Raw genomic sequence first — 22,327 nt, forward strand, 5'->3', positions numbered from 1 at the left:
TAGCTTTTGATGTTATTTTATTTGATAATTTCATTACTAAAATCATTAAAAATGGCTGTTCCGTGCTTGATGTTCGATTTCGTCTAACTTGACCGTTCATTCGAATAAGAATCGGATGATTTCAGAAATTGTCACCAGTGTCTATCTCTATAACCTCACATTCAGAATCTAATTTCAATGTTTGTTTTATGAAATATTTGCGTGCTAATGGTATAAAAGAAACCAATAGTCCACCAAATATTTCCACAGCGCCGATTGCATAAAAAGATGTATTGTAATTTCCAGTTTTGCTGTAAAGCCACCCTAAAAAAGAACTTTTGATCATTTATGACGAACACATTTTTTTTCATTATTAAAGAACAAAATTTTCATAGAAGGACAACACTTCCACGTATACATATAACACAACTTAGATCTATACAAAACAACTGTGAACCTTTTATTGAACATTTGCTTTCCAAACATTCCGATGTTGAGAGTACCCAATGAATTAAAATCAAGAAACGTTATGATGTTGAGCGTATCCGATGAATGTTAACCAAGTACGTTTTAATGTCAAGTGTACCTGTTGAAATCAAGAAACGTTTTGGTGTTGAGTGTACAGATGAATGTCATAGAAACTTTTTGGTGTCTAGTGTACTTGATGAGTGACAATATTGATACTTTGAATGTCTAGTGTACCCGATGAGTGTTAATCCAGATACTTTGGATGTCTAGTGTACCTGATGAGTGACAATCTTGATACTTTGTATGCCTAGTGTACACGATGAGTGACAATCTTGATACTTTGGATGTCTAGTGTACCCGATGAGTGTTAATCCAGATACTTTGGATGTCTAGTGTACCTGATGAGTGACAATCTTGATACTTTGGATGTCTAGTGTACTCGATGAGTGACAATCTTGATACTTTGTATGCCTAGTGTACACGATGAGTGACAATCTTGATACTTTGGATGTCTAGTGTACCTGATGAGTGACAATATTGATACTTTGGATGTCTAGTGTACTCGATGAGTGACAATCTTGATACTTTGTATGCCTAGTGTACACGATGAGTGACAATCTTGATACTTTGGATGTCTAGTGTACCCGATGAGTGTTAATTCAGATACTTTGTATGTCTAGTGTACACGATGAGTGACAATCTTGATACTTTGGATGTTTAGTGTACCCGATGAGTTACAATCTTGATACTTTGGATGTCTAGTGTACCCGATGAGTGACAATCTTGATACTTTGTATGTCTAGTGTACACGATGAGTGACAATCTTGATACTTTGGATGTCTAGTGTACCCGATGAGTGTTAATCCAGATACTTTGGATGTCTAGTGTACCCGATGAGTGACAATCTTGATACTTTGGATGTCTAGTGTACCCGATGAGTGACAATCTTGATACTTTGGATGTCTAGTGTACACGATGAGTGTTAATCCAGATACTTTGGATGTCTAGTGTACCTGATGAGTGACAATCTTGATACTTTGGATGTCTAGTGTACTCGATGAGTGACAATCTTGATACTTTGTATGCCTAGTGTACACGATGAGTGACAATCTTGATACTTTGGATGTCTAGTGTACCCGATGAGTGTTAATCCAGATACTTTGGATGTCTAGTGTACCTGATGAGTGACAATCTTGATACTTTGGATGTCTAGTGTACTCGATGAGTGACAATCTTGATACTTTGTATGCCTAGTGTACACGATGAGTGACAATCTTGATACTTTGGATGTCTAGTGTACCCGATGAGTGACAATCTTGATACTTTGGATGTCTAGTGTACCCAATGAGTGTTAATTCAGATACTTTGTATGTCTAGTGTACACGATGAGTGACAATCTTGATACTTTGGATGTCTAGTGTACCCGATGAGTGTTAATCCAGATACTTTGGATGTCTAGTGTACCCGATGAGTGTTAATCCAGATACTTTGGATGTCTAGTGTACCCGATGAGTTACAATCTTGATAAATTGGATGTCTAGTGTACCCGATGAGTGTTAATCCAGATACTTTGGATGTCTAGTGTACCCGATGAGTGACAATATTGATACTTTGTATGTCTAGTGTACACGATGAGTGACAATCTTGATACTTTGGATGTCTAGTGTACCCGATGAGTGTTAATCCAGATACTTTGGATGTCTAGTGTACCCGATGAGTTACAATCTTGATACTTTGTATGTCTAGTGTACCCGATGAGTGTTAATCCAGATACTTTGGATGTCTAGTGTACCTGATGAGTGACAATCTTGATACTTTGGATGTCTAGTGTACTCGATGAGTGACAATCTTGATACTTTGGATGTCTAGTGTACACGATGAGTGACAATCTTGATACTTTGGATGTCTAGTGTACCCGATGAGTGTTAATCCAGATACTTTGGATGTCTAGTGTACCTGATGAGAGACAATCTTGATACTTTGGATGTCTAGTGTACACGATGAGTGACAATCTTGATACTTTGGATGTCTAGTGTACCCGATGAGTGACAATCTTGATACTTTGGATGTCTAGTGTACCCAATGAGTGTTAATTCAGATACTTTGTATGTCTAGTGTACCCGATGAGTGACAATCTTGATACTTTGTATGTCTAGTGTACACGATGAGGGACAATCTTGATACTTTGGATGTCTAGTGTACCCGATGAGTGTTAATCCAGATACTTTGGATGTCTAGTGTACCCGATGAGTTACAATCTTGATACTTTGTATGTCTAGTGTACCCGATGAGTGTTAATCCAGATACTTTGGATGTCTAGTGTACCTGATGAGTGACAATCTTGATACTTTGGATGTCTAGTGTACACGATGAGTGACAATCTTGATACTTTGGATGTCTAGTGTACCCGATGAGTGTTAATCCAGATACTTTGGATGTCTAGTGTACCTGATGAGAGACAATCTTGATACTTTGGATGTCTAGTGTACACGATGAGTGACAATCTTGATACTTTGGATGTCTAGTGTACCCGATGAGTGACAATCTTGATACTTTGGATGTCTAGTGTACCCAATGAGTGTTAATTCAGATACTTTGTATGTCTAGTGTACCCGATGAGTGACAATCTTGATACTTTGTATGTCTAGTGTACACGATGAGGGACAATCTTGATACTTTGGATGTCTAGTGTACCCGATGAGTGTTAATCCAGATACTTTGAATGTCTAGTGTACCCGATGAGTGTTAATCCAGATACTTTGGATGTCTAGTGTACCCGATGAGTTACAATCTTGATACTTTGGATGTCTAGTGTACCCGATGAGTGTTAATCCAGATACTTTGGATGTCTAGTGTACCCGATGAGTGACAATCTTGATACTTTGTATGTCTAGTGTACACGATGAGTGACAATCTTGATACTTTGGATGTCTAGTGTACCCGATGAGTGTTAATCCAGATACTTTGGATGTCTAGTGTACCCGATGAGTGACAATCTTGATACTTTGGATGTCTAGTGTACCCGATGAGTGACAATCTTGATACTTTGGATGTCTAGTGTACCCAATGAGTGTTAATCCAGATACTTTGTATGCCTAGTGTACCCGATGAGTTACAATCTTGATACTTTGGATGTTTAGTGTACCCGATGAGTGACAATCTTCATACTTTTGATGTCTAGTGTACCCGATGAGTGTTATTCCAGATACTTTTGATGTCTAGTGTACCCGATGAGTGACAATCTTGATACTTTTGATGTCAAGTGTACCCGATGAGTGTTCATCCAGATACTTTGGACGTCTAGTGTACTTGATTAGTGCTAATCCAGATATTTTTTTTAATGTCTAATGTACCCGATGAGTGTTAACCCAGACATTTTTTATGTCTAGTGTACCCGATGAATGTTATCCAGGCAATTATGATGTCTAGTGTACCCGATGAGTGTTATCCAGATACTTTTGGTGTCTAGTGTACTCGATGAGTGTTAATTCAGATACTGTTGATGTCTAGTGTATCTGATGAATGCTTATCAAGAAACTTTTGGTGTCGAGTGTGCTTGATGAATAGTAATCTAGAATCTTTTCTTTTATGTAGTGTACCCGATGAGTATTGAGACAGAAACTTTCTCAATCAAGCCACAATGTGTAAAAAGTAAACCATTATCGGTCAAAGTAGAGCCTTTTACACGGAGCCTTGGCACACACCGAACAGCAAGCAAATAAAAGACCCCAAACTGACTATAGAGTAAAACAAATCAAACAGGAAAACCAACGGTCTAAACTATATAAAAAAAGAAAAACGAGTAATCCAGACACTTTACATGACGAATGTTATTCGACAGGAAAGCTATGGTGTCGAGTTAACCTGATATTTTTTCACATAATTACATTTCAAAATAATGCATTAAACTTAACTTTAAAGCTTAAATGGCTGATTAGAATAAACATAATTTACGTTTAAAGTGCATTGTTTGTGAAATGACGTTTTTATTTACCTGCAGCAGGTGGTCCAATGAATGATGCGATTCCTTGTACCATTATGACAATTCCTAAAGCATTACTAAATTTCTGTAATCCTAATAAATCTATAAGTATTATTGCATACAAACAGATGAACACACCTGAAATAAAAATTAAATATCTAGCAAACAGGTGAAGAAATGTATTCTAAATTGGAGCAGCTTTGAAATTATTTTCATAATCAAAGTTATTTGATTTGAAAATTGTCTGTTAAATCTAGAGTTGTAACACAGTACATGATATAGTAGGCATAAAGATGGACTTAATTGCAGATTTGTGTTTACAGCCGTGTATCACCTTCATTGGTGATCCAATAGGTGGATCTATGGTAACGTATAAAAGTCCAAGTCAATATTTCATCGAAGATTGATGATTTTTATACTCTTTCGCGTTTTATATATTTGATATTCGTTTTAATTATTGTTTTGTTTTATTCATTACTAGTTTAATATTATTCCGTTTCGGGCCAACGATTTGTGTTTCCGTATATGGTGTAAGCGATTTTTCTCAGTAGAACTCATTTTGTCCGTCTTTTTCTGTTGCAGTCTCACTATCGCATTTCATCAATGTTGAACACATATTATTTGGTATATTAGATCCTTAAAAGCGTTAAGAATAGATTATTTGGTACATTTTATATAGGGAAGCGTTAAAAAACACAGATTTCAGTACACTAGATAAAAGGAAGCGTTTAGAATATAGATTATTTGGCATTTTCAGTTATTATCTTCATTGTGATTAACTACTTAACATAAACAAAATATAACGATCCTGATTTGAATAATTAAAAGTCGTTATTTGCAATTATGCGAGATGAAAACCATTGATATGTTGAGAGAAAAAAAAACCAACATATGATACTTTTTAAAGATTCAAGGAACTACAACATCTTACCGCTAAACCATCCATAAATCGCTGAATAGACTATCAAATATTCCACACTGTCATCTAAAGGATTGATGATAGTAGCCGTTCCACAAATCACCATTGAAGTGCCGTATAGCAGCAGACGATTGACCCACTTTCGGTCTGCAAACCAGCCAACCACGATGCGACCAGCCATGTTTGCTATTCCAATAACGGATATAAAGATAGCGCTTTCAGATTTACTAACGCCCTTTTCCTGTGATCGATCAGGTAAGTATATGTATGGAGCATTCATACCAAGCATTATAAAAAAGTTAGATAACAAAAAAATTATAAAATTAAAGTTTTTAAATGAAGAAAAATCATAATATGATAATGCCGACTTAAGGATTCGTGTGCAAGTATGTTCTTTTGGTAAATTGTCTAAGTCTCCCTCTTCCTTCAAACGTGAATTACTTTTATAAATAGCTGACGGCGTTGTTTGCTTATTAGCAAGAAATTTCTCTGTTTCTTCGAAAAGAAAATTATTTGAATTGATACCATAGGCAACATTTTGGGGTACAGAATAGAAATCTGGATGAGATTTTCTCTCTTTACTTAAACAAATGTTTTTATTATTGTCAAAATGTTTTACATGCGGTCTCAATAAAGAACCGAAAACTGCTAAGTTAAGAACTATTCCTCCAAGAATTAGAGTTGTACCTTTCCATCCATATTCATTTAAAAGTCCCTCCACAATCGGTGAACATACAAAAGTACCTACACCAGTTCCACAAACAGAAATACCCATTGCGAAAGATGTCTTCTTTTCAAAATAGATACCAACAGAAACGACAAACGGTAAATAAACCAATCCTAATCCAATCCCTGTGGAAAAAAAATAGGTAAGTGTTATAATGTATTAATATTATTCATCAAACCACATTTCAGGGACTATAAGATTGACTTTTAGGTATTTGCTTATTGTTGAAGGTCGTATGGTATCCTATATTTGCTCAAATAGACATCATTTGAACTCTGCTGATGGATAGTTATCTCCGTGAAAGTCATACAATATATTTGCACATCATTTGTTTCATATATATACTTCCTACAGATATTTTTGCACCGTGTTAAAGTTAATGAAGATGTGACAATAGAAAAGATATGTTGGAGCAGCTTTTTGGTTTAAATATGTTCAATTAAACTTGCTAATTTCTTGGTAGTCTTTCTCTAATATCGGGTACAAAATATATCAAACTTAAAACTTAAAACTAAAATAAACATTGAACACTTAAAAGAGTTTCGTGTGTAAAGCATGCTAACATTTACAGATATTACAAACGATTTGTGTTTTGTGTTCCTTGTGGTTTTTATTATTGGTTCAATACCTGATGTGTGATTTTTTAAGCAGTTGAGCTGCTTAATGCGAGCACCCTAGATTTATGTTCTACCCAATAAATGCTGAAAAATGTACCACTTTTATTATCTGGATGACTATCATGTTATTTATAACTATTTGGACACTTTTTCATACTTTTTATTCTGGAATATAAAAAATATTACCATAAAAACCTTAAATGATCGTCGAATCACCCAAAAGTTTTGAAGTTGCACATAGGAAGTAGTGCTCGATAGAAATCCTTCTATAGTTTATTATTTCCAAATGGCAAAAGTCGTAGGAATATTGTTTGTCATCGATATGTATTTCATACGTCCGTAGTCTATTAATCAGCTGATATAAGTTGGCGACAATTTCAAATTACATTTACGCACCTTTTAGATTTGGAGGATTCTGATGATACATGAATTATTATTAATCATTTTATTCGTTTTTTGTCTGAAATGATTGAAATTATATAAATTATCTTAATTCAGTAATCTTAAATGTATGCTCATTTGTGTTCTTGTTAATATTATTCCGTTATCTCGTAAATGACCTTCATGCTTGTCAAATAAAGTTGTTGTTATTGTAATTTTCTGATTGGTCGATGTCAAGGTCATTTCAAGATTGTTTCGCTTTAGTGTTACATAACACGTGGTTGATTTAGCTCAATGTCACTGGGGTAAAGCTGATGACCGTAACTGCATTCACGGTCATCCCAAGATGTCGGATGAAAATTTAGGTCAGTTTCTGTATTGTCTGTTAAAGTGTTTCTATATCATTTTCTTTACAAATCATACATTGAAACGATGTAAAGTTATAAAAGAATCACTCGGAAATCACTAATTACTTCTGAGAAATGTGCATGAAACGGGAAATTCGATTTGAAAAAATCGCCAAGATGACCGTAAATCACAATCGAGATGACCGTAACAGAATCAGCGATTCATAACAAGGCTGACCGTAACTGCTATTAAGATGACCGTAATTTGTAAATGATGACCGTAACTTTTAAAGGATGACCCTCAATTCTAAGAAATATCCGTAAAAACTATCTTTTTGTATCAAATGATTGCCAAAAGACATGCAAATGAACAGGAAGGGAAAACATGCCACAAAAGCGCGATAAAATGACACCTTACAAGCATAATAAAAAAATAAAAAATGGGGTGCACAGCCTTCAACTGCTCGACAAAAGATTTTTGTTTGTTTCTGGGATTCCTTTTAATGACATATAATAAATACACATTTTTAAAAATGCCAAAAAATTGCATGTACACCCATTGATATTATATCGTCTTTCATTTTGTCGTGCAAATAAAATAACAGAAATATTTTGAAAATATCATTCGAATAAACTAGTGAAGGTGAGCTCCAGCAAAGTAGATCCTTAAAATAGTATTGTACGAAAAGCGTATCACAAGGCGGAACGTTGTCAATTTGTATATATACAGAAATGTTATTCATATAGTCAGGATCCTACTTCTTCAAAATTATCTCCCCATTACGCCAGTTCATGCTCAAAATCGTAGAAATGGAAGCCATTGAAGGGATGACGCTCTGCCAATTTTGCTCTTGAAAACTGATAAATTTATCCACATAGCACCATTACGCTCGATCGTTATATGTCAGTTATATTTCAAAAGACAAATGTATCTACTAGCTAATGAGCATAATGCATTAGTTAATGATCTTGTCTGCATTGATTCAACTTAAAAATATTGTCTGTTCGGATGTCAGATGGAATTTTTGATAATTCTTAAGCATTTAAGAAAATTCTAATTAAATATTTCGTGGAAGGGCAGACTAAACATTTTCAGTGGTTGAAAATCATATTTTTTCGAAGATATCCATTTTCATCATCCAAATTAAAAGACTGTCGTCAAGTACTTTTAGAAAAAATAGCTATTCGAACACACCTACTCTGTTTTTGTGATTCATTAGATAGGTATCTTACTTGACCCATATATTTCATCTTTTCGTACTGTCATTTTTTTACGTTATAAAGTCAACCTGTAGCTTTGATATATAATAATGATAGAATCTGAAGCGAGATGCTATATAAAATACTCTTGCTTTGTTTAAAAGACAAAATATACACCCCAAACATGCCCTAACATAAAAAGGTGCACTCGATTTTTCTCTTTTCGATACAATCGTTACCTGTTTTGGGGAATTTTTTCTTGATTCACATAATGGAAGGGCAGACACGAAAATTTCTGAACTAAAATATTGATATGTTCTCCGTGATAAAAAAAATCGGAGGTTATGCATTTTCTATATCCAACTTTAGATACTATATATAAAAAAGAAGATGTGGTATTATTGCCAATGAGACAACTATCCAGAAAAGACCAAAATGACACAAACATTAACAACTATAGGTAACCGTAAGGCCTTCAACATTGAGCAAAACCCATTGTCGTTTTATTTGTTTCTATTAACTTTTTAAAATTTTGTTACTATATCAAACATTACAGTTAACATTTATCGCTTTCTCGATAAACACAGAGCTTCGATTCTTTTGTTCTATTTCAAAAGTGTTTCCGCCTGCATATATCAAAGACAAATTAAGATTTTAATCTGCTTCCTCTGGAACCATACACATGGGCTCGATTACCAAATATTCGTATGTATTATTAATGTTTTTAATGTTCCATTTATTGGCATTATGTTTTTCTGGTCTGTGCGTACGTTCGTCCGTTCGTCTGTTTGTCCGTTTGTCCAGCTTCAAGTTAAATAAAATTGAAACTTAGTACACATTTTCCCTAGGGTATGATCTTTTTAATTCTCAAGCCAAATTACAGTTTTATCCCATTTTCATAGTCCACTAAACATAGAAAATGATAGTGTAGATGAGGCATCCGTGTACTAGGGACACATTCATGTTTCTTTAAATTTTCGTCGTATCGCTGTCAATTTGTGTTAAAATTTTAACGTCGATATCAATAAATATTTCATTGGTTACGAGAAATATGCAATTTACTATCATTGTTATAAATCCTAAATATGGCCAATTATATTATAGTTCAAAACAAGAGGCTGTCACAACGACAGTAAACCGGATTTATTAATATTTATTTGTGTCCTGGCAATATCACAAGAACCATTACTGATGAATGGTGAAAGTGAAAATCGTCAATATCAAATTTGACCTCCATTTTGTCATCAGTATCAACATCTTAAAATTTGAAAAGCTTAGATTGAATGGTTCATGAGTAAATGCAACAACGTGAATGGAAACGCCATTTCACAATCTTTCAAGAACCATAACTCCTGAACGGTAAAAGTCAACATCGTCATTATTGAACTTGACCTCTAATTTGCCATCAGTAACAACATATAAAAATGTCAAAAGCTTTGGTTGAATGGTTCATGAGAAAATGCACGGACACGACTGGAAACACCATTTTTCAATCTTTCAAGAACCATAACTCCTGAACGGTAAAAGTAAAAATCGTCAATATTGAACTTGACCTCTAATTTGCCATCAGTAACAACATATGAAAATTTCAAAAGCTTTGGTTGAATGGTTCATGAGAAAATGCACGGACACGACTGGAAACACCATTTTTTCAATCTTCAAGAACCATAACTCCTGAACGGTAAAAGTCAAAATCGTCATTATTAAACTTGACCTCCATTTTGTCATCAGTAACAACATATTAAAATTTGGGAAGCTTAGGTAGAACATTTCATGCGTAAATGCACTGACACGAATGGAAACTCCATTTTTCAATCTTTCAAGAACCATAACTCCTGAACAGTACAAGTCAAAATCGCCATTATTAAACTTGACCTCCATTTTGTCATCAGTAACAACATATTAAAATTTGGGAAGCTTAGGTAGAACAGTGCATGCGTAAATGCACGGACACGACTGGAAACTCCATTTTTCAATCTTTCAAGAACGATAACTCCTGAACGGTAAAAGTCAAAATCGCCATTATTGAACTTGACTTTCATTTAGTTGTTAGTAACAATATATTAAAATTTTAAAAGCTTTGGTTGAACGGTTCATGAGTTAATGCACGGACAACATTTGATTGCCGCCCGCCCGCCCGCCCGCCCGCCCGCCCGCCCGCCCGCCCGCCCGCCCGCCCGCCCGCCGTACATCCCCAAATCAATAACCGACATTTTTGTCACAAAAATCCGGTTAAAAAGAAATTTATGAAACATATTTATATCCGCTTATCGAGCCCTTATTGAGATCGACAAACTCAACAAAAAAGCTTTGAATACAATACGGATATTTCTTAGAATTTATGGTCATCCTATAAAAGTTACGGTCGTCCTATATAAATTACAGTCAGTCTTTACAAATTACGGTCATCCTTTACAAGTTACGGTCATCTTTTTACCAATCACGGTCATCCTTGTTTTATGTTACGGTCATCTTGAAAATATTTTGATTATGATTTACGGTCATCTTAACGATTTTTTCAAATCGAATTTCCCGTTTCATGCACATTTCTCGCAAGTAATTAGTGATTTTCGAGTGATTCTTTTATAAATTTACATCGTTTCAATGTATGATTTGTAAAGAAAATGATATAGAAACACTTTAACAGACTATACAGAAACTGACCTAATTTTTCATCCGACATCTTGGGATGACCGTGAATGCAGTTACGGTCATCAGCTTTACCCCAGTGAATGTGCTTCAATAAATATTGAGATTAAATAATTAACAACTGTTTTCTAAAGGACGGCATTATTTAATTTCTAAAGGCTCATATTTTTTTAAAATATTAAGCCCGAATCATTGACGCGTATTACACCGTAATTGTTTTCGATTTACAAGGACTTTTTTTTTATTTCCGGTACAGAAAAATACAACTCTTTTCGATGTTTATTTAATAATTTTCACATTTAAACACTCTGAAAGTGTTCTTGAATTATTTCTGTGCGGTTCCTTCAGCAACTTGATGCTGGTTAACGATTTCCCCGTGAAAATGATGTGAAAAGAAATCGCATGATACGATAAAAAGGTAACGACTATTTAACGAGGCTCGAGTAACGTAAATGTTTTCTACAAGTTGAAGTTACAAACAAGTTTTTCTTAATTCCTACTATTACAGCTATTTAAAATTTAAAGAAATGTTTGTTTTTATGATAATATTATAGTAATGGAAGACAGTTAAACCGTAATCAAGATATTTAAATTCAGTTATAATTTGAGACGTTAATAAAATAGACAACTTTCGAGACGTTAATAAAATAGACAACTTTCGAGTTCGATGCATTTCCGTCAAAAACTCTGGTTTTAGTGAACGTCATTTGTGCGTTTAGGGGCGTCGTCACTTCCGTTCCCACGTTGAGCGAGTGGTTGGAAAACTATAATTCTATTTTGTACGAATTATTCGGCAAATTGAATTCTCAAAATTGACAATCAGCATTGCTGTCATTAGGGAATTGTCATTAAGTACCTGCAGAACAACCATTATTTTTTGTTTATCCTGCACAATGACGATCATGGGGAATGTGTCAAAGAGACAATAACCTGATCTAAGAGCAGACCAGTGGCGGATCCAGGGGAAAATGGGGGGGGGGGGGGAGGGGGGGTTAAAATTAAAAAAAAAATGTACAAAACAATTATGAAAAATAAATATGATATACAGCAACAATCGCCACATTAGTGGGTCCTCACTATGGACAGGTACATACAGAATGTGGCGGCTTAAACATCTTCATTGGTACAAAACTCTCCCCTAACATTGGACAGTGTATGTGCATAATCTCAGACATTGAATTTTTAAAAATATAAATTGGAAATAACTTTTGAAAGTGGTAGGATTGCATAGCGGAAACATTACTGTAGAAGCATTATTTGATACTTTAGAAATAGCTGAGAACAATGTCTAATGCACTTATTCTTTACAATATTCATCTGAACTTCGGCCAAGTTTGCCTTTGGGTTTTTGATTTACTGCCTATAGCACCCTTGGTGCTTTGATTATATAAGTTATTACAAATAATTTGGAAAAATAGGCCTACCTGAAACAAGTCCAAGTGAGATATATAGAAAATAAATACTTTCAGCGAATCCACTAGATATAAACCCGATCCCAGCTATCAAGGATCCAATAATGCTAATAATCCGACTCCCATACCGGATGGACAATGCACTGGATACTGGACCTATACAAACAAATATATGTTTAGTAATTTCAAAACAAATTCAATATGTTCAACAATACTGTTAGAACAAATTATAGTTTAATAATCCTACATAAAAAAATCATATGATATATAATAATATAACAAACAAAACTATAATATTAATTATTCTACAGTTTTTCATTTGTACGAACATATGCAGACGGCACACAAGAGCTGCTTACTCTTCCGGAGCGATTCCTTTTGTTCAGTCTTTATTTAAATGTGTGTTATTTTGCTATAATTGTTGTTTTTGTTTTTGCCATGGTTTCATGTTATTTTTTGTTTTTTAATTGCCCGCTTAGTGTCTTCTCTTCTGAAATGTCAATGATGCGATTTTTTTGTCAGTGTAGGTGCATTTGTATAATGTTCTTCAGATGATTTTCAATAACTATTAAATAAACAATTATTTACTCGAAACAAACAAAGTTCCAAAGGTTATTGAACTGATCCAAGCAGTTGCTGCTTTTCCTGCCTGAAGTTCCTCTGACAATTCAACAAACAGTATTCCAGATGAGTTGAGTATTCCAAAAACAATGAAGTTCATCATGAATGCAGCAAAAACAACAACCCATCCGTATCCCCCATCTGTTGGCCTTGCAGTACCAATTTTCGATTCTTTAATCGATTTGTCTTCTGCATTTACCATTATTTTCCTCCTTCTCTGTAAGATATTTCCACAATCATCTCTCTTACAAATACAATAGTGAGATAGATTTTTATATATAATGTATATTTAACGTGAGGATACCCTAATTGCACCTATATTGATAGTGTATTCACCATGCCGAATTACGGAGGAGGGAAGTAATTTTTCTTCTAATTGGCGCAATCGTATGTTTTATTTTAGGTGCAAATGATACCATGTAATTTTAAAACAGGTGGCGCAAACGTAGCATTGGAGATAAAAAGTTGTGGCGCAAAAGGACGCATTTTTGGCGCAAACGGACCTCTCCCTTTCTTACGAGGTGGTTGAATCGTTACGAGTAAAGATACTTATAAACAATACATAAATTATATAAATGCATAAAAGTGACCAAAACAACAACAATATTTAAATAGGAAACACAAAATGCAATCATTTATAAATATTTCGGATAAAAGATATCCTTCATTAGTATGATTATGATGTAAATTGAATCATTTCTATCTATTCTGATAACATTTTAACGTTTTGTGTAGCTACTTGATTATTTGTTGGTGTTTATGCCACTTTCAGCATTTTCGGCTATATCGTGGCGGGTGGTGTGTATCAGGGATGGGGTAATCCTAATCTGTAATCGTAATCGATTGTAATTGATTACATTTTTTCAAGTAATCGACAGTAATCTGTAATCGAAGACATTTTCGATTACATGTAATCGTAATTTAATCGATTACAGCAAAAATTTGGATGTAATCATCGATTACTTTTCGATTACATTTCGATTACTTTAGTAAAATAATTTGATGAAAAATAACCTATTTCAGAGGAAAATATGTATGTTATCACTTTGTAGTACAGATAAAATATTATGCATTAACAATACTTGAGATTTAAGCAACTGCCTTATTTCTATCTAATGTCTCTAGCTGCATTATGAGTAACCAGATCCCTCCCCTACCTAAATTTATTTTATATCTAGCTTTTGAAACAAATGGATGTATGTGCTTGTCAATAATTCAAGAGCTTTAATATTTAAATAAGAAAATAGATTTAAAAAAAAATAAAATAGATCTTAAATAAGAAATGTGTCTGTCTTTCGTTAAGTTCTGTACTACATTTTTTAAAAGTAGTAAGCTTATTTGTATTAAATTTCCTGAAAACATCATTTTCAATCAGAGTTGAAATTAAAGCTTAGAATACATAAACAGTTGGTTTCTTAAATGTTATGATATATATACATGTATATAAATTAGATTAAAAAAGAACACAAAATCCTTTTAACAATGAACCAATGGCAATGCATAGCAATTCTTTTTAGAAATAGATACATGTATCCCTTTGACACTATAAATATATTTTGTATATAATTTGATTGGAGAAGTTAACAACATTCTTGCCTTTACTAATGAGATGATCAAAGTCTTCTAATCAATAACAAACATACTTTGTTTTTATTTCAATTATCTTATGTCTAATAAAGAAGGAAATTTACAATATTTAGCCCCAGGTTATAAGTTGTACTCCAGTGGCAGTTAAATAATCTGTAATTAGGGTGGTTATCCAAACAAAAGTTTTAAAACATGCATGTCATTATATTAATTATAATAATAAATTTTGATCTTAAAAATTAGCTGAACTAATTATTTATTCTACTTTTTTTATATTTCCTTAAACATTGTAATAATTAACTATGCTAAAAAAAAAAATTTGAAAGAGTAAAAACAAAAAAGCTTACGTGTCAGTAAGAAAGCTAAATTTTTGAAAAACAATTAGTTATGAATAAGTGATTATTGCAATGCGATGACATCTTTCATATATGTTGAAAGTCAAAATTACAAGATTTTTTTTAAATATTTCTAATTTTCATCAAGAGATTTGATCTAAAAAGCAGCTATTAACTTATAATTTAGAAACAATGCTTTGAATGATGCATTACTAAAGATCTTAATTTCCACTATATATACAAATGTTGAGCAATATAATTGTGTTTTACTCATGTTATTTTTTGTTGAAATGTTGAAGTATGTAATTGAAAGTAATCGAAAAGTAATGTAATTACTTTTGATAAAGTAATCGATTGTAATCGATTACATACTAAAATTTGAGTAATCGATTATTAATCGATTGCACAAAAATCCTTCATATTAATCGATTACATTTGTCAGTAATCGTGCCCATCCCTGGTGTGTATGCCAGGAGAGAACTACCGATCTTTGGTATGAACACTGGCAATTCTAGTCATTTTTAGATTTCAGTCGAACACACTTGAAACGTACGGGGTTCGAACTCTCAACCACAGTGTTGGCAGGCTATTGATACAAAAAACAAATAAAAAAATATCCCATTTTAGACCAAACGAACGCCTCTTTTCCTTTACTACATAAAACCTAGACTCATCTAAAAAAAACACGGTCTGTTTTCGATAAAAAAAAAATAAAACAGGACAGAAAATAGTTTTATTTGCAAAATGTGCTTTATTGTACGTGCATATCATGTATTTGTGTAAAACGTAATTATAAGGAAATATAGATTCTATAAATGCATTTCCTTTGATTTGAGCATTCGTACGTGTATGAAAAGGATTTGCATCTAAATTTCTAAATAATAACATATAATCATATCAAGGGCATGTTTAAATTTTATCTAAAATAATAACTTTTATCATAGATACTTAACTTAAAGTACTTTAAATATTTATTTTCATCTTCGGTTTTATGTATTGATTCCCTATGAGACAACTATCCACTCAAGACCACATGACACATATATAAAAGTTAACAACTAAAGATCACAGAACGGCATTATTTTATAGCAAAACCCATTGTACAGCTATAAAATGTCCTTAATGACAAATGCATCAAAACAATTCAAACGAGAAAACTAATAGTCTTATTTACGTACAAAACAATAATCGAAAAACATAATTGATAAATAACAACAAACGACACACCACTGAATTACAGAACACACAGAATTTGGCCGGCTTAACCATGATTGCAGGCGCCAGACCCTCCCCTAGCATTGACCAGTGGTGTAACAGTACAATATTAAGAACAAACATTAAAAATCAGTTGAAAAGGGCTGCACTCATCGGACGATATAAAGCAAAAAAACAAACTAACGAAGACACTACATACAAAAACTGCAGATCTGAGAGAACTCTCAGTTACTGTAACAAGTATTCAAAGCCAATAACAACTAATAAAGAAATTTTCTGTTTGAAGTATGCATATATAATCCTACCTGTTACGACCATTTCATAGATAAAACAATTGAAGAGTCGTGATAAATCTTTCGCTCAAAGTATATTTTCAGTTAAAGTTCGGAGGACATATTTGACACTTAAGTACAGCATAAATTGTGATATTGCATGTACTGTGTACTGATTGTCACTACACTTCATATGATTATGATGATTAGAAATGTACAAATGATTATGATAAAGTAATTATGAATATTTAGTACAAACAGTGTATGCCGTGTACTATACATGCAATAGTGTAAATATGTAATGTTATCTTTGATCTATCACATGTTATACATGTTATATGAATGCAATTTGTCAAATATTCAGCTCTTTAAAAATTAGTTGGTTTGAAGAAAAACTCACAGTTCTTTCGGGCACACTTAAGAGCGGGAGAAGAACGTTTTTCGAGACGTCATGAATGGAATTTTATTTAAGCGGAAATCAGGGATTCACTCCTATTGGGACCCTGAAATAAATGAATAGTCCGGGAAATAACGCTTCAGTTTTTTGATATTTCGGAATGACAACCCTTGTAACCTCCTCTTCGTGAAGGTTCAGAATAACAGTGTTATTATTTGAAATAATTTAATGACGTGAGAGTTATTCTCATAAAAATTTTTTTTACTGTTTCTTACTTACCCGTTTTTGTATTGAAATTACGAGAACTGTTTACATTCTCTAATGTACTTCCGGCAACACAAGTCACAGATATTGCAGTAACTAATTTGTTTACAGGGATAGTAATACTATGAGGTCGAATTCCTCAATCAAAGAAGAAAAATCAATATTATTTTCTAATCACTGAGTTTCTCCAAGAAGGTATATCGTAAATTAATTACGTTGCTACATATTTGAGAACACATCGATTATTGTCTGAAGTTTGCAAATGGTATACACTTGTAATTGACCTTATCAACCTCTACCATGTCAAGATAAGCTGCATGTAATTAAGTGGCTGGTGATACTATAACAGAGACACAATGTCACCGTCCTTCTGAGAACAAATTATTTCAGCAGTGTTACAGAAATATAAAATTTATTTCCAAAAATAATATATAAATAAGAGCGCAAACGCTGAAATGTCTCGCCTTCTTTACAAATCATTGATATCATGTTGATAGTCCTCAATATAAAGCATCACTACAACTATCACATAAACTTAACATGATCCAAGAAAATGAGGTCTAGGTCATATAAAAAACAAACAAGAAATACATGTACACCTTACAATCATACAATACTCTAAGCAGTAAAGTTGACCTATTGCTCGTATATAGTTTTAATAAAACAGACTTAACCAAGAAAACTAAACATTGACAAATGAAAATGAAAATGAGGTCAAGGTCAGATGAACCATGCCAGGCAGACATGTACAGCTTACAATTCTTCCATACAACACATATAGTTGACCTATTTCCTAAGACAACAGACAAAAACACAAAAACTTTACTATAACCACTAAACCTTGAAAATGAGGTCAAGGTCAGATGACACCTGCCAGTTGGGCGTGTACACCTTAGTCCTTCCATACACCGAATATACTAGACCTATTGCTTATAGTATCTGAGATATGGACTTGACCACAAAAACTTAAACTTGTTTACTGATCCATGAAAACAGGTCGAGGTCAAGTGAAAACTATCTGATGGGCATGACGACCTTGCAAGGTATGCACAAACCAAATATGGTTATCTTTTTACTCATAATAAGAGAGAAATTGACATTACAAAAAATCATAACTTTTTTTCAAGTAGTCACTGAACCATGAAAATGAGGTCAAGGACAATGGACATGTGACAGACGGTAACCTCGTAACATGAGGAATCTATATACAAAGTATGAAGCATCCATGTCTCCCACCTTCTAAAATATAGAGCTTTTCAGAAGTTAGCTAACGCCGCCGCTGCCGGATCACTATTCCTTTGTAGAGCTTTCTGCGACGAAAGTAGCAGGCTCTACAAAAATATTGTATTGCCCTTGGAGGAATCATATCAGCTAAATTTAAGTTATTTTTAAAAATATTTTTCCGTCTAAGTCCCCGAGTTCTGATCTGATGTAAAGCGTTTGCGCGAAGTATCATGGATGCTTGCGAAACGGAAATTGAAAGTAGAGTCAACGTGGCCTTTCCTAACAACTGTAACAGCAGTATAACTAATGAAATGTGAGTTGTTAGTTTGGGGATATTACGTTGTCATTCAAAAGACTGACCATTTAAACAAATGCAATGAATGGCCATTGATTATATTATAACATTTTACGTATTTTATGTCAATTACTCTGTCCCTGTTCTTTTGACGGAGGCTGCAATGTTGTAAGTCATGCCGTTTCCCCTAAATTTGAATATCCCTCTTCACTAAAGAATAATGACATGCATGTTGTTATCAAACTTGACAATTCACCGTTTCAGAAGCTAAAGGCCAATTATCAATTGAAAATGATTATTCTTGAAATTTAGATGTACATGTACTAACAAAACTTTAAGCCAATTAAGTTACATTATATTATTCATAAACCAATCAAAATAATTTGGTGTACGTTTTATTCACATTGTGTTAGATTCTGAGATGGCGAATTAATTTCATATTGATTTATCTGATATATATAGGTTCCATAGATAATAGATTTACTTATGTACACATGTAATGATGTACAAGAACTCTCGCTATATTACCATGACTTACTTACATGTATCCTGGTAATGCCCGCGTCACACTGTCCCGATTTTTATATACGATGGACACCCGAATGCGAAAATTGTAAGTTCGTACGAAGTTGGTCTCGATCTCGTTAAAATACCAAAAAGTGACCGAAGCAAGTACGAAGAATAACGAAGTTTATACGATGGTGCCGAAATTATATACGATAGCAAAAGATGGACATACGAAGGTTAACCGAAGACGGGTATTTAAGCTTCATATCGCAGCCGAAGCCTACACGATAGATCACGAAGGCTACACGATGGATTATGATGATGGCGCGATGGCCATACGATGTCTAAAGACGTCGTGTACAGCTTAAGCGCTCTGACTTTAAAGTTCAAAGGTCAAGGTCACAGTTGCAGTTGTAATACAAGGCAATATCACCCTTGTGGACACACTAAAACCAATATTCTTCAAAATATTTTAACCACATTTGGTATATTGTTCCTCCTTGTAATGATTTGACATTTTTTACGTTCAAGGCCAAAGGTCAAGGTCATGCAGATGGACTTGTTTTTTCTCCTTGAAATAGCATAATACCCAGGAAATTGGTTGCTCATTTTTTACCTGCTGGTTCTAAAGACAATATTAAAGGTATTTCCAGTTACTGAATGTTTTTGTTGATTTCTAAAAAATTAGTTTATGTATCAAATATGCATACTCAATTTACTATTTTCTGCATGTGTCATATACAAATATAGGGTCCATATTTGTCCCCAATATGTTACATACGAGGGGATGCCACGCTCGGCATTGCCTTGTTTGAACTGTTAAATGTGTGCACTAGTCTGAATAATCACCCATGATTATGCCCATGTTTACTGATCTATCTTAAAGGTAAGGTAATGGGTTCGTTGATCCCTTTTATTCAAAAAGAGCTCTTTCCAGGAGAATATCATAATAATATAGACAAAATGAAGGATGTGGGGAAAGCAACAAATTTTCATTATGTTACTTGATATGAAAAATTGACAAAAAATAATATTTTACTTGTAAAAGTAAATCCTGAGCCTGTAATAGCTGTTCTTCTTGTTCCATTTGAATTAATAGAAACATCGCTATCGCCTTTCTTGTTCTCATAGAATCATATGATATGAGCTCCATGTTTTGTGAACGTCTTCTTTAACTGTCGTATTAGACTGACCAGTGCATATCGTGCATGGCACTTTAAATGTATTTTAGCGCGAAAATTAACTTACATTTAGCTGGATTTATTGCCGTCGTAGTTCCATCTTGTCGCCTTCGTACTTTTATTCGATGGCAACACGACGGGATTACGAGGTCTTCATGAAGTCGTGTTGTCATCGTAAGACCTCCGGGTAGCTTCGTGATTCATTCGTGTAGACATCGTAATGTCAAAACTGCCCAATGGAAACGATGGAAACACGAATGCAATACGATGTTCAAAGATGCATTCCCGGTGACATTACGATGGTGAGGATGGTGATACGAACTCAATACGAATCCTCAACATCGGACGCACCTTCGGGGATTTTTTAACATGTTAAAAAATTTAGAACCCTTCCCGAAGTTGTCCCCGAAGGCTAGAAAAAGTGGCCGATGGTTCTACGATGGTTAAAGATGGCACTACGAATAGCCCGATCTGGATACGATCAGTCCCGATTTTGAAAATTTCCATAATCGTGTTGCCATCGGCGTAAAAATCGGGACAGTGTGACGCGGGCATAAAGAAAATTAATTGGTTCAAAATGACGGCTACATATAATAAAATATGATACATGTACATAATATGTGGAAACACTCAGACACACACATGTGTAAAAACAGAAATAATATATATTTTAATCACAATTTTTAATGTTACTACAAAACAATGTTATCATAATCATATAACTTAGACTTAATAATTTAAGTTGCTTCTTAATTAACAGTGATAACTAATTTCCTCATAACTTATACTGAAATTTAAAGCAGGCCTTTCGTTTTCTGTACACATGGATAAATGTAGATGAAATCAGAATTAGCATAAAGTTTACATTGTCATGATTGTCTAATAAGCTATGACTTCATATTTTGAATAGGAAGCTTTGGTATACATTGCAATATCTCATTACATTGCTCCTTAAACACAGGTAGTAGGTGTTAATTTGTTGTTACATATATTGTTTGCATTTACATATTCAACTTTTAGGACTAAAGATCAGGAACTATAGTTTAGACTTCTTAATGGATAGTATTTATACCAAAGATGTTCATAAACATGCAATGAAACCTTGACAGTGAAACTTGAAAATAAAAAAAAAAAACTTTAGCTAAAACACCCTTAGGTGACAATTTAGGAAAAGTAAAGACAAAAATAATTTCAAGATTTAACACAAATCTACTTTTCACAATCAAAGGGAAATAACTCAAAAGATATTCATTGCATTTGGATTTTTTTTTTTAGTTTGAAACAAGAGCTGTACTCAGTATATTTAAAAAATATTAACTAATTAGAACTGCAAAAGAATGTTGTGATGAGTACAGCTGATTTATTCATAAATCAAGTTATATTTTCAACTCAATGAATGATCATTTTATAATGTTAACCTTTGATCAAAGTATAACAAATACCCCCCCCCCCCCCCCCAACAGAAGACTATAAATTGTAATTTCAGTAAGCTGGGTGACTATACCATTTGCAGGTATACATCTTGTATTTTTTAACTTGCTCTTATTTATTATTTTCCTTTATTTTTTACTCAATTTTTTTTTATTTCTTTTCTTTACAATGTTTTTTTATTTTGTTTATTATTTTATTGGCAAATATACATGAAGGTATAGAAATCATAGCAGAAGTATTATTATTAACATCATGTTCGAATCAGAGACCAGACCATTACTACATAACACAGATTGTGTTAACTTTTCTTTACTTAT

The 22,327-nt window shown here is 33.5% G+C and overlaps 1 protein-coding gene and 1 long non-coding RNA gene across 3 annotated transcripts in view; one reads left to right on the forward strand and one right to left on the reverse strand.

Moving 5' to 3' along the window:
* Positions 1-17,592, reverse strand: LOC143067439 (monocarboxylate transporter 12-like). Of its 2 annotated transcripts, none has more exons than XM_076240714.1 (6): positions 17,388-17,592; positions 13,270-13,519; positions 12,694-12,837; positions 5,361-6,200; positions 4,442-4,567; positions 1-303 (listed from the first exon to the last, which is right to left on the reverse strand). In XM_076240714.1, the coding sequence occupies exons 2-6, from the start codon at positions 13,502-13,504 to the stop codon at positions 122-124; spliced, it is 1,527 nt and encodes a 508-aa protein (XP_076096829.1). In that variant the 5' UTR covers positions 13,505-13,519; positions 17,388-17,592; the 3' UTR covers positions 1-121. The 2 variants fall into 2 exon arrangements, with proteins under 2 accessions (XP_076096829.1, XP_076096828.1); XM_076240713.1 differs by lacking the exon at positions 17,388-17,592 and adding an exon at positions 16,745-16,883.
* Positions 17,439-22,327, forward strand: part of LOC143067440 (uncharacterized) — a 10,749-nt gene continuing 5,860 nt past the window's right edge. The window contains exon 1 of the long non-coding RNA XR_012975949.1: positions 17,439-17,567. This is a non-coding gene — a long non-coding RNA (uncharacterized LOC143067440). The remainder of the gene's footprint in view (positions 17,568-22,327) is intronic.

This window comes from Mytilus galloprovincialis, chromosome 3 (genome assembly GCF_965363235.1).
Source record: "Mytilus galloprovincialis chromosome 3, xbMytGall1.hap1.1, whole genome shotgun sequence".
Lineage (NCBI taxonomy): Eukaryota > Metazoa > Mollusca > Bivalvia > Mytilida > Mytilidae > Mytilus > Mytilus galloprovincialis.

Bases quoted from the DNA above. Each gene is read 5' to 3' on its own strand.
- LOC143067439 (XM_076240714.1), bottom strand. From the start codon at position 13,504: ATGGTAAATGCAGAAGACAAATCGATTAAAGAATCGAAAATTGGTACT. The intron at 12,838-13,269 runs GTAAATAATTGT...TTGTTTGTATAG, and splicing joins TGGAACTTTGTTTGTTTCGA to GTCCAGTATCCAGTGCATTG. The intron at 304-4,441 runs GTAAATAAAAAC...GTTCTTTTTTAG, and splicing joins CATTGGACCACCTGCTGCAG to GGTGGCTTTACAGCAAAACT.